Source organism: Mobula hypostoma, chromosome 12, assembly GCF_963921235.1.
Source record: "Mobula hypostoma chromosome 12, sMobHyp1.1, whole genome shotgun sequence".
Taxonomy (NCBI): domain Eukaryota; kingdom Metazoa; phylum Chordata; class Chondrichthyes; order Myliobatiformes; family Myliobatidae; genus Mobula; species Mobula hypostoma.
In genome coordinates, this window is record NC_086108.1 from 104,643,919 (window position 1) to 104,656,931 (window position 13,013).

General features: G+C 45.5%; 1 protein-coding gene across 1 annotated transcript in view; it reads right to left on the reverse strand.

Annotated features, from left to right (window-relative positions):
- LOC134355055 (vitellogenin-like) overlaps nucleotides 1-12,640 on the reverse strand; it is a 147,182-nt gene extending 134,542 nt beyond the window's left edge. Inside the window, exons 1-4 of the mRNA XM_063064754.1 lie at nucleotides 12,537-12,640; nucleotides 7,333-7,353; nucleotides 6,628-6,779; nucleotides 3,390-3,641 (exon numbers count right to left, since the gene is read on the reverse strand). Of these exons, the coding sequence (XP_062920824.1) occupies nucleotides 3,390-3,641; nucleotides 6,628-6,779; nucleotides 7,333-7,353; nucleotides 12,537-12,576 (465 nt within the window). The 5' untranslated portion in view covers nucleotides 12,577-12,640. The remainder of the gene's footprint in view (nucleotides 1-3,389; nucleotides 3,642-6,627; nucleotides 6,780-7,332; nucleotides 7,354-12,536) is intronic.
- Nucleotides 12,641-13,013: the final 373 nt, after the last annotated feature.

Consider the following 13,013-nt stretch of genomic DNA (forward strand, 5'->3'; position numbering starts at 1 on the left):
TTTTCATTACAGTTGCACCATAATTAAATAGTAATAAAACCATAAATAATTAAATAGTAATATGTAAATTATGCCAGGAAATAAGTCCAGGGTCCAGGACCAGCCTGTCGGCATAGGGAGTCTGACCCTCCAAGGGAGGAGTTGTAAAGTTTGATGGCCACAGGCAGGAATGACTTCCTATGACGCTCTGTGTTGCATCTTGGTAGAATGAGTCTCTGGCTGAATGTACTCCTGTGCCCAACCAATACATTATGTAGTGGATGGAAGACATTGTCCAAGATGGCATGCAACTTGGATAGCATCCTCTTTTCAGACACCACCAGAGAGTCCAGTTCCATCCCCACAACATCACTGGCCTTACAAATGAGTTTGTTGATTCTGTTGGTGTCTGCTACCCTCAGCCTGCTGCCCCAGAACACAACAGCAAACATGATAGCACTGGCCACCACAGATTCGTAGAACATCCTCAGCATCGTCTGGCAGATGTTAAAGAACCTCAGTCTCCTCAGGAAATAGAGATGGCTCTGACCCTTCTTGTAGACAGCCTCAGTGTTCTTTGACCAGTCCAGTTTATTGTCAATTCATATCCCCAGGTATGTGTAATCCTCCACCATGTCCACACTGACCCCCTGGATGGAAACAGGGGTCACCGGTACCTTAGCCCTCCTCAGGTCTACCAACAGCTCCTTAGTCTTCTTCACATTAAGCTGCAGATAATTCTGCTCACACCATGTGACAATGTTTCCTACCGTAGCCCTGTACTCAGCCTCATCTTCCCTGCTGATGCATCCAACTACGGCAGAGTCATCAGAAAACTTCTGAAGATGACAAGACTCTGTGCAGTAGTTGAAGTCCAAGGTGTAAATGGTGAAGAGAAAGGGAGACAAGACAGTCCCCTGTGGAGCCCCAGTGCTGCTGATCACTCTGTTGTACTGTGGTCTGCCAGTCAGGTAATCAAGAATCCATGACACCAGGAAAGCATCCACCTGCATTGCTGTCAGCTTCTCCCCCAGCAGAGCAGGGCGGATGGTGTTGAACGACTGGAGAAGTCAAAAAACATGACCCACACAGTGCTCGCTGGCTTGTCCAGGTGGGCGTAGACACGGTTCAGCAAGTAGACGATGGCATCCTCCTAGTTGGGGCTGGTAGGCGCACTGGAGGGGATCTAACTGTGGCCTGACCATAGGCCAGAGCAGCTCCAGAACAAGTCTCTCCAGGGTCTTCATGATGTGGGAGGTCAATGCTACCGGTCTGTAGTCATTGAGGCCGCTGGGGCGCAGTGTCTTCGGCACAGGGACGAGGCAGGACGTCTTCCACAGTACAGGAACCCTCCGGAGCCTCAGGCTCAGGTTGAAGACATGGCGAAGTACTCCACATAGCTGAGGGGCACAGGCTTTGAGCACCCTGGTACTGACACCTCTGGTCCTGCAGCCTGGCTTGGGTTGAGACGTTTCAGCTGTCTTCTCACCTGTTCTGCTGTGAAGCCCACCGTGGTGGTTTCGTGTGGGGAAGGGGTATAGTCAAGAGAGCAGGGAGGGGGACTGTGAGGAGGGGTAGGAGGGTAGAGTGGAATATGTGTTGGTTGGGGGCCGACAACAGATGACTCATGTGGGGGATGGGCAGGGGCCACAATGTCAAATCTGTTAAAGAACAGATTAAGTTCGTTGGCCCTGTCACACTGCCTTCAGCTCCTCTGTTGCTAGTTTGCTGGAACCCAGTGATGGTCCTCATCCTCCTCCAGACCTCTCTCATGTTGTTTTGCTGGAGTTTCCACTCAAGCTTCCTCCTGTACCTGTCTTTAGCCTCCCTGATCCTGGCTTTCAGGTCCCTCTGTATTGTCCTCAGCTCCTCCCTATTTCCATGTCTAAACGCCCTCTTTTTAGCGTTCAGGATGTCCTTAATGTCCTTTGTCACCCATGGTTTGTTATTTGAATAACAAAGGACAGTTCTTGTTGGAACATTGCAGTCCACACAGAAGTTGATGTAATCAGTGATGCACTCTGTGAGCCCATCAATATCCTCTCCATGTGGCTCACAGAGTGCCTGCCAGTCTGTCACCTCAGAACAACCCTGGAGCGCCTCATAAGCCTCCTCCAACCATTTCCTCACTGTCCTCGAGGTTGCAAGTTTACTCTTCACCAGAGGCACGTAGCAGGATTTTAGATGCACCAGGTTGTGATCTGACCTTCCCAGTGGGGGGAGGAGAGAGGAGCTGTATGCATCCTTAACGTTAGCGTACATCAAATCCAGAGTCCTTTCCCCTCTAGTTGTATAGCTCATACACTGCGTGAAGTTGGGCAGTGTTCTAACCATGGTAACATGGTTGAAGTCACTCGAGATGGTAATGAGGGCACTTGGGTGCTGGGTTTGTAATCTGGCTATGACAGTGTAAATGATGTTACACGCCAACGTCGGGTTGGCAGAGGGAGGGATGTACACAACAACCACAATTGCATGCGAGATTTCCCTTGGCAAATAATATGGCTGGAGTCCAACAGCAAAAAGTTCAATATCCGGGCTACAAACATGTTCCTTGATCGTAATATGACCAGGATTGCACCATCTGTTATTTACCAGAACAGCAAGCCCCCCTCCTTCACTTACCGCTCTCAGTGTAATTCCGGTCAGCCCGAACGGTCTGGAAGCCCTCTATGGAAATGTTTTGATCAGGTATGTCCTCATGCAGCCACGTTTCAGTAAAACACATGACATTGCTCTCCCGAAATGTTCTCTGACTCCTGACAAGTGCCGTCAATTTGTCCATTTTATTACCCAGTGATCTCACATTGCCCATGATGAGAGACGGGAGACGCGGCTTATAACTTCTCCTCTCCATAAGCCTCTGTTGTCTTGACCCGGTCCTCCTCCCTCGCCTTTTTGATCCCCCTCTGCATCCTCTGTGTGTTTTCCTCCAGATTTCAGCCGGGGTGTCCGCCGCTCTGTTCACTAAACCAGCCGGCATAAGCGCAATCAGCTGGTCCCTGGAATAAACAATGCGACCATACTGTTGCCCCGCTAATGAGATGTGTCCGAATGTAACTATTTCCAGCGCTAAAAAAACAAATAAAACTCTCTCCACCAGCATGTTAGAGAGGGTGCAGCTTCAACGTGTTACCGTGAGAAAAAAAAACAACAAATAACCTAAGTTAAAAAGTTTAAAAAGTAAGAAAATAGACGGAGCAACTGTAACAGGCTGCATGCACGACCGGCGCATGCGCACAAAAAAACTCAATCCCTATATGCTCCCATGAATATACTGGTATTACCTCCTGATGGCAATCTCCTCATAGTTAATGGCAATCTGCTTACCATTAACCAGACACAGAAAATTATATCTGAGCAATTAATGTCCCTCATCGTGTAAGTGGTGACAATCAGAAACACAATACCTCTTGCAACTCATAGATGTTCTGATTCCTCTTAATGCTGATCTGAAGCATGTTGAGAATGCCCCGTTGGATGTTGAGGACGTTTTCAGAAATGCCTCGACGGGCAAAGAGATTTCCAACTCGCCCCCAGTTGTACTCAAATATGACTGGCTGGGTCAGCTGGGGAGTCAACTTCCGAGTCAGTTTCCGAGACGGAATGAACTCCTCATCCGGCCAAGACCCACTGAACTCATGGATTTCAGGTGACAAGAGCTGAAGATAGAAAAGAGTAATATACTTTTAATGATATGTCTTTTTACAGAGTACTGTCTACACTTCCCGCCACCTCATGAAAGAAGCCAATGTAATCAAGGACCCCTCCCACCCTAATCATTCTTTCCTCTCCCCTCTCATCCAGCAGATGACAGAAACGTTCAGGTACGGGTACCACCAGACTCAAGGACAGCTTCTATCCCACTGTTATCACACTCTAGAAAGTTCACCTGCACCTCCACTTCCTCAGGTAGCTAACAAAATTTGTTATGTTCCATTTTACCCTCACCAAATTCTTTTCATATAGCACAGAGGACATCTTATCCTGATATGGCAACTGCTCTATCCATGACCACAAGAAATTGAACAGAGTCGTGGAGTCATGGAAGCCTTCCCTCCTGTCTACTCTTTCTGCTGCCTTGAGAAAGCAACCAACATTATCAAGGACCCCTTCACCCTCGTCATTCTCTCTTCTTTTCTCTCCTATCCGGCAGAAGACAGAACACGTACCATCAGGCTCAAAGACAACTTTTATCCCATTGTTATCAGATTCTCGAATGGATCTCTCAGATGCTAAAAGGTGGAAGTCTGTATCTCCAAGTTAACCCATTGAGTCCCATGTATTTTATTTGTCAACCTGCACCTTACGTTCTCTGTAACTGCGACACAAACTTCTGACCCGTCCAGATGAAGGCTCTTGACCCTAGATGTTGACTTTCTATTTCCTTCCATAGATGCTGAGTTTCTCTCCCAACCTGCTGAGGTTCTTCAGTGTTTTGTGAGTTGCTCCAGATTCTAGCATCTGCAGTCCTTCTCTCCCTCAGTCACTATATTTTATATTCTGCATACAGAAGTTTAAATTGTGTCTATTGCATCTGGTGCTCCCGATGTGGTCTCTGCTACATTGATGAGACCAATCATAAATTGGGGGACCACTTCGTCAAGTACCTCTGCACCATCTACCAGAAGTGGGACTTCCTGGTGGCCAAACATTTTAATTCTGTTTCCCGTTTCCTTTCTGAAGTGTCAATCCATGGCCTCCTCTTGTGCCATGATGAGGCCGCCCTTGGGGTGGAGGAGCAACACCTTATATTTCATTTGGGTACCCTCTGACCTGATGGCATGAATATCGATTTCTCCCACCGGTGAACAAAAATTCCCTCTCCTCTATTTCCCACTCTTGCCTTTTAATTCTTCTCCAATTTCAGAGAACTATATACATGCACCTGGAGGTATCACTGTTCAATAACTCTCCCCAGGGCTGTACCACCTTCTCTTCATGTCCTGTCCTGCCTTAACCTAACAACGTATGAAGACAGTTTTGGTTTACCCAATGGTGAGGCCACCCTCAGGTTGGAGAAGCACAATCATGCTCATGGAAGTACCATGATCGCCCACGTCATACAACATGGCACTTAACAAAAGAACGAATGTGTTTCACTGCATCTTTCAATGTGCGTGTGACAAACAAAGCTAATATCTTTGTCTTTATTTAAACACAGGTTTCTGGCTCACAGCTGATACAGTATTTGTGACTTGGCTTCCAGTGAGATTTCCTGAGGCCACGAGCAGAAAGCATACTGTACTTTCTGATTTAGTTTAGTTCATGCCATGTACAGCAGGGTAAAATGAGATTCTTTGTTCATGTGAAACTCACAGAGTAAAATGGCAATAGTTCCTTCAGGTTGTTATAGTGGGGGGGGGGGGTTGATAATGGGGATAAGCTTCCACAACCTATTAAATTCTCCCAATGGCGTGCTCCTCAAATAGCCTCTGAGAACCAAGTCAAGCTCTTGGCCTTCATGAATGGCTTAACGACTAAGCCAGACGGAGCTGTTTCTACTGACAGGAGAACAGCCAAAACCAGCTTACTGGCACCTTAAAACAACTCGATTTGGGCAGATGGGTTTTGTCAGCCAAGGTTGGCTGCTTCTCAAGGAGAAGGAAAACTCTGATCTCAAATTTCCGTAGTCTTGGCTATACCCACTCATGGAGGAGATTTCGGGAGTAAACCCAGAGGGAAAATTCCAGAGCTGGAATCCCTGAAGTAGTCTTAGATTGAGTTCAACACTGACTGGCAATTCCTGTAACACCGCTGCTGCCAAACTGTATTGGTCTCTGTCCATTCCTTTGGATTCATCAGATGCGTGGAGAGGGGGAGCCTGCTGCATAGGTAACAGCTTGCTCTCCATATTGTACTGCCCTGACTTGTGGACTGGATGGCATATCATAGAGACAGCTCGGACACAAAATCCACGGTCTACCTCGACCAATGGAGGGCCTCCAAAACATGGCAATAATAAATACAACACTAAATACTGCAACAAGAACATAATAGATCAGAACAGTGCAGAGATCACAGTGCAGAGATCACAGTGCACACTAAGGCAGTGCTAAAAGAAATGCTGAAGTAACAAGAGCAGAAGTGGTAGAATTAAGGACTCACTAACATGGCAGCCCCACCAGGAAGGGGATGTGAGGGAGGTGTTTGGTTCAGGAGTCTGACAGCAGCGGGGTTGAAGGTGTTTTCGAGTCTGGTCAACTGGGCTTTCAAACTCCTTTATTTTCTCCCAGAAGGTAGAAGAGAAAAAATAAAGGAATGACTAGAGAGGCAGGTAGCCTTGATGATACGGTTAACCTTCCTGAATGAACACACTATGAAGATGGACTAGAAGGAAGGATACGGCGGGGGGGGGGGGTGCGGGTAGCACAGTTACACTATCACAATGCCAGTAAGCTGTGTCTGAAATGAGTTTGTATGCTCTTCCTGTGACTGCTGTTGGCTCCCTCGGGATGCGCTGGTTTCCTCCCACATTCCAAAGACGTACAGGTCAGCAAGTTAAATGGTCACATGGGTATAATTGGATGGTGCAAGCTCATTGGGCCGGAAGGGCCCGTTAGCGTACTGTATGTCCAAATAAATAAATATCCAGAGAGCTTAAATAATGATGGCTGGTGGCACTCGCAGAAGGTAGAAGCTCCTTACCTTGAGGACATAGTTCCTCTGCCCCTTTGCACTGATTTCCACTTTGCTGGTGATCTTAAGACCTCCTTTAGTCAGTTCTTTTTCTGGAAGGCCCGTAAAAATGACCCCTTGATACTGGTAAAGGTAAACTTTCTTTGGATTGAAAAATGGCTCTGTAAGTGAAAAGCACCCAATGAGTGATTAACTACCACCAGGGCCTGTATAAGGGATTGTGAGGAATGCTGAGAAGATCATCGGGGTCTCTCTTCCACCCACCTGAGATATTTATCAGGAGCACTGCATATGCCGGGCTCTTAGCATAGTCAATGATCTCTCCCACCCGTCCCTATTATCAGGGAGGAGGTACCATGGCATTAGGACAAGAAACAGTTCTTCCCCCAGGCTGTGAGATTACTGAACTCCCTGCCACCACCCAGGTCTCAACATGTACTGTATTAAGCACCAGCAGTATTAAACTGTTCACTTCTTAACGTGTTGTAAATGCACCTTTCACCAAATGTCAATTGCCTGGAATATATTTTATGATTTATTAATTTATTTCTATTAATATCACATTATGCATTGTGTATAATCATATGTACTGTGTTGTGCACCTTGCAATAGGATTAGCTGAAATTTTTTTTGTTTGGCAGTATGCATGCATATGGTTGAATGACGATAAACTTGAACTTTATAAAAGTTGGCATGCTTAAGCGAAGTCCTTACCGTACTGTAGTTGCTGGCTTCCTGTGGGGTAAAAAAAAAGAATCTTAAAATAAATGCGAAGTTCACAAAGCAATTTGCAAATTTACTCTTAGTCTGTACTTAATATTTCACTTGAATGATTAGAGCCATGGAGTATAAAAGGTCTTGGCCTAAAACGTCAAATATTTACTCCTCTCCATAGATGCTGCCTGGCCTGGTGAGATTGTTCAGTATTTGTGTGTTTTGCCTCATGGTCATAGAGAAACAAGTCCACACCGACCATAAACCGCTCATTTAGGCAACTCTACATGAATCTTTTTTCTATTCTCTTTATTTTCTCTCAATTCTTTCCATTCATCAACACTTAGAGACAACTTACAGTTGGCAAATCAACTACCAGTGTGAACTCCTCTGGTATGTGCCTGGATCTCAGGTAGGGGAGAACATGCAGACACCACCTAGAGAGCACCTGAAGTCATGAGCGAACCCACGTCGCTGGTGCAATGAAGTGAAGACACTACTATCTGTGCCTTCTAGTAGAAGAGGTAATTTGATCCATCAGGTTCATGCAGCGCTCAATTTCAGATGGTGATGAGATGAGGTACAGGAATGAGATATATCAACTAGTTGAGTGGTGTTGCAGCAACAACCTTGGACTCAACATCAGTATCAAAGAACTGATTGTAAACTTTAGAAAGGAGAAGAAGAGGGAACACACACCAGTCCTCATAGAGGGATCAGAAATGGAAAGAGTGAGTAACTTCAAGTTCCTGGGTGTCGATAACTCTGAGGATCTACCCTGGACCCAACAGTGGCTATAGTTCACTAGGAATTTGAGGAGATTTGGTACGTCATCAAAGACACTCGTAAATTTCTACAGATGTACTGTGGAGAGCATTTTAACTGGCTGCATCACTGTCTGGTATTGGGGGTGGGGTGGGGTGGGGGGAGCTACTGTACAGGATTGAATTAAGCTGCAGAAAGTTGTAAACTCATTCAGCTCCATTTTGGGAACAGCCTCTGTAGTATCCAGAAAACCTTCGAGGAACAATGCCTCAAAAAGGCGGCATCTATGATTAAGGACCCCCATCACCCAGGATCCTTGTTCTCCTTATTTTCACCCATCACCCTTGTTTTCATTGCTCCCATCAAGGAGGTACAGAAGCCTGAAGGCATGCACTCAATGATTCAGGAGCAGTTTCTTCCCCTCTGCATCCGACTTCTGAATGGACATTGAACCATGAACACTACTTCACTACTTTATTATTTCTATTTTTGCACTGTTTATTTAATTTAACTATTTCACACACACACACACACACACACCTATATATAAACACATAGATACATACACATTATAATTTAAACGTAAACAACAGGAATTCTGCAGATGCTGGAAATTCAAGCAACATACATCAAAGTTGCTGGTGAACGCAGCAGGCCAAGCAGCATCTATAGGAAGAGGCGCAGTCGACGTTTCAGGCCGAGACCCTTCGTCAGGACTAACTGAAGGAAGAGTGAGTAAGGGATTTGAAAGCTGGAGGGGGAGGGGGAGATCCAAAATGATAGGAGAAGACAGGAGGGGGAGGGATAGAGCCGAGAGCTGGACAGGTGATAGGCAAAAGGGGATACGAGAGGATCATGGGACAGGAGGCCTAGGGAGAAAGACGGGGGGGGGGGTGACCCAGAGGATGGGCAAGAGGTATATTCAGAGGGACAGAGGGAGAAAAAGGAGAGTGAGAGAAAGAATGTGTGCATAAAAAGGAGTAACAGCTGGGGTACGAGGGGGAGGTGGGGCCTAGCGGAAGTTAGAGAAGTCAATGTTCATGCCATCAGGTTGGAGGCTACCCAGACGGAATATAAGGTATTGTTCCTCCAACCTGAGTGTGGCTTCATCTTTACAGTAGAGGAGGCCGTGGATAGACATGTCAGAATGGGAATGGGATGTGGAATTAAAATGTGTGGCCACTGGGAGATCCTGCTTTCTCTGGCGGACAGAGCGTAGATGTTCAGCAAAGCGGTCTCCCAGTCTGCGTCGGGTCTCACCAATATATAAAAGGCCACATTGGGAGCACCGGACGCAGTATATCACCCCAGTCGACTCACAGGTGAAGTGATGCCTCACCTGGAAGGACTGTTTGGGGCCCTGAATGGTGGTAAGGGAGGAAGTGTAAGGGCATGTGTAGCACTTGTTCCGCTTACACGGATAAGTGCCAGGAGGGAGATCAGTGGGGAGGGATGGGGGGGACGAATGGACAAGGGTCTGGAGACCTAATCAGTTCCCCTCTACCACCACTCTGCTCCGTCTAGCGGAATTAGTCCTTACTCTTAATAATTTCTCCTTTTGCTCCTCCCATTTCCTCCAAACTAAAGGTGTAGCTTTACTCACTCTTCCTTCAGTTAGTCCTGACGAAGGGTCTCGGCCTGAAACGTCGACTGCGCCTCTTCCTATAGATGCTGCTTGGCCTGCTGCGTTCACCAGCAACTTTGATGTATGTTACACATTATAATTACTTTTTTTATTATCATGTATTGAATTGTACTGTTGCTGCAAAGAAAAAATTTTGCCACATATGCCGATGATATTAAACCTGGTTCTCATTCTGATTAACCTCAATCCAAAATTTTCTCCTCTGCTGAAGGGGAAAGAATAGCGAGGACTAATAACCAGTAAATGGGGACATGAATTGTGCTAATGTGGTAACAGGGAAGTGCAAGCAAAACATAGAGTTAAAGACGTGGAATTCTGCAGCAATGATACCCAAGTTTCGGGAACTTCACTCATTATGATATAGAGTGCCTCTATTGTTGTAATGGAACATTCAATCAATTTTCTGTTAGATCTATGGATAATCATTTTATTTTGTAATCAGGACCTAGTCTGTTACTTAATTAAGTCTTTCTGTAGCCACCATTCTGTTTTCAAAATGTCGTTTTACTGATAAACTCGTCAGAGAGTGTAAGAGATGTCCAAATTCTTGCTCAGGTAGCTCAGCTGAGGAGATCACTCATTCTTGCAGTTTGCTCCTACGTCCTCACAAAAAGGGCCTGAAAAGTGGCGGATGGAATTTAATGCAGATAAGTGTGATCTTTTGCACTTCTGTAGGATCAACCTGGGTAGGTCTTGCACAGTGAACAGCAGGGCACTGAGGAGTGTGGTAGAACAAAGGGATCTGGGAATACAGCTACGTAATTCACTGAAAGTGGCATCACAGATAGATGGGGTCATAAAGAATGCTTTTGGCACATTGGTCTTCATAAATCAAAGTACTGGTGTAGGAGATGGGATGTTATGTTGAAGTTGTATAAGATGTTGGTGAGTTTTGGTCACCCACATACAGGAAAGATGTAAATAAGGCTGAAAGACTACAGATAAAATGTACAAGGATGTTGCTGTGTCTGGGGGACCTGAGGGAAGACTGAATAAGTGAGGACTTTATTTCTTGGAATGTAGAGGATTGAGTGGAGATTTGATAGAGGAATACAGAATTATGAGGGTAAATGTAAGCAGGCTTTTTTTTTACACAGAGGTTGGGTGGGACTACAACCAGAAGTCATGGGTTAAGGGTGAAAGGTAAAACGTTTAAGGAGAACGTGTGGGAAGACTTACTCCCTCAGTGGGTGGTGAGAGTGTGGAACGAGCTGCCAGTGCAAGTGATGCATGCGAGCTTGATTGCAATGTTGAAGTGAAGTTTAGATAGCTATATGTATGGTTGGCGTATAGAGGGCTATGGTCATAGAGTCATAGAGAAGTACAGTACATAAACAAATCCTTTTGCCCATCTAGTGCATGCCAAAACCATTTAAACTGCCTACTCCCGTCAACCTGCACTGCGACCATAGCCTTCCATATCCCTATTATCCAGGTGCCTATCCAAACTTCTCTTAAACATGGAAATCGAACTCGCATGCACCACTTGCACTGGCAGGTCATTCCACACTCTCACGAGCCTCTGAGTGAAGGTTATTGACGGTGCAGGTCAATGGAGTGGGCAGTTTAAATTGTACAGCATGGACTAGATGGGCAGAAGGACCTGCTTCAGTGCTGTACTTTTCTATGACTCCATAACTCTAACCCTACAAGACTATTTCTGAATAGCAACTAACCAATTTCATTTTATAAATGAAACCACTGTAGAATTAGTTCCCCACGTTTGGTAGAAAGAAGAAGAAGAAGAAAGCCCTTTACTCCAGCGGTATCATTGGGACGTCGTCATGACGGTGTTTTTTTAGCAGGCTTTCTTATTTTTACGAGGCCGAGTTGCTGGCTCGACGCTCAACCCAGCACGGATAGAAAGCGTGCAAGGGAGCCGGCTGGATTCGAACTCGGGAGCCTTCGCTCCAAAGTCCGGTGCTGATGCCGCTGCGCCACCAGCCGGCTCCACGTTTGGTAATATACTCTAAATTGCAAAAAGAAAAGGAAAATAAAGTCCCCTCATCTAGAACATAGAATACAGTGCCATCTTTTTAGCCTACTCTATGATTAGAGAACACGGAACATTGAACAGTACAGCAGGGGAACATGCCCTTCAGCCCATAATGCTGTGCCGATCCAATTAAATTAGTAATTAAACGGGCCACCTTACTAATCCCTGATGTCTACACAATGCCCATATCCTTCCATTTTTCTCACATTCATGTGCCTATCTAATGTCTTTTAAAAATCCCTAATATATCTGTCTGTACCGCCACCCTAGGCAGTGCATTCCTGGTACCCACAACTCTCCGTGTAAAAAAATTGCCTCTCACATCTCCTTTGAAATTACCCCTTCACCTTAGATGAATGCCTTCCTGTATTAGACATTTCTACCCTGGGGAGAAAGATCGTCTCTGTCTACTCCATCTTTGCCTCTCATAATCTTATAAACCTCTATCAGATCTCCCCTCAGTCTCCACTACTCCAGAGAGTAACCAATCTTGTGATTGATTAGTTGACTGATCAATCAATCGCCTTTCCCTTTTTGTCATTTTTTAGAATCCTGTTTCAGCTCACTGTTTTTCTATATCTCAGTCTCCTCTATTGGAACCATTCAGTGTATCCTACACCCTTTAAAATCTTCCATGTAACTGGGGTCCTTTACCACTTGCGCCTGTAAATTATACTCTATTCTTGGTTGGTGCAACTGTAACGAAAACCAGTTTCCCTCGGGATTAATAGAGTATGACTATGACCATCACAGGCACCCTCTGCCCTAGACCGAAACAATAGGACGTTTTAAACTTACCCACAACACCAAAGGCGAGTGCAAGGATAATCCACCTCATTTTTATAAACAGCAAGGTGACTGTAGGTTCACTTTCTGCCTCTTTATAGCAGGTCCTCAGGTGCACGTGACTGCATTCACCCTCCTCAGTAACCAATCGCTTTCCCTTGTGGTTGGCTTAACTTCTGCTCCGATGAAGGGAAAGATATCAAACTACTTTCAAAGTGGCAGAAGCCCGCCTGTAATCAAGGTCCTTGGAGCCTGCTGCTGCAGTGATTCTGGGGAGTTTGGCTGCCAGATTTAAAGCTTTATTTGCAGTCACTCTCTGCCTTGCTTGGCAGCATAGGCCTGTGAGGGTTAGGGTGACCTCAGTTTTGTGCAATTTGTCATCTCAAAATGTTGCTGTTACATCTTTAAATATTCACAATATTCCATCCCTTTCCCCATTGCATGTATTGAGTTTATTTTTCAGAGCTCTTATGCTCTATTTGCAGTAAT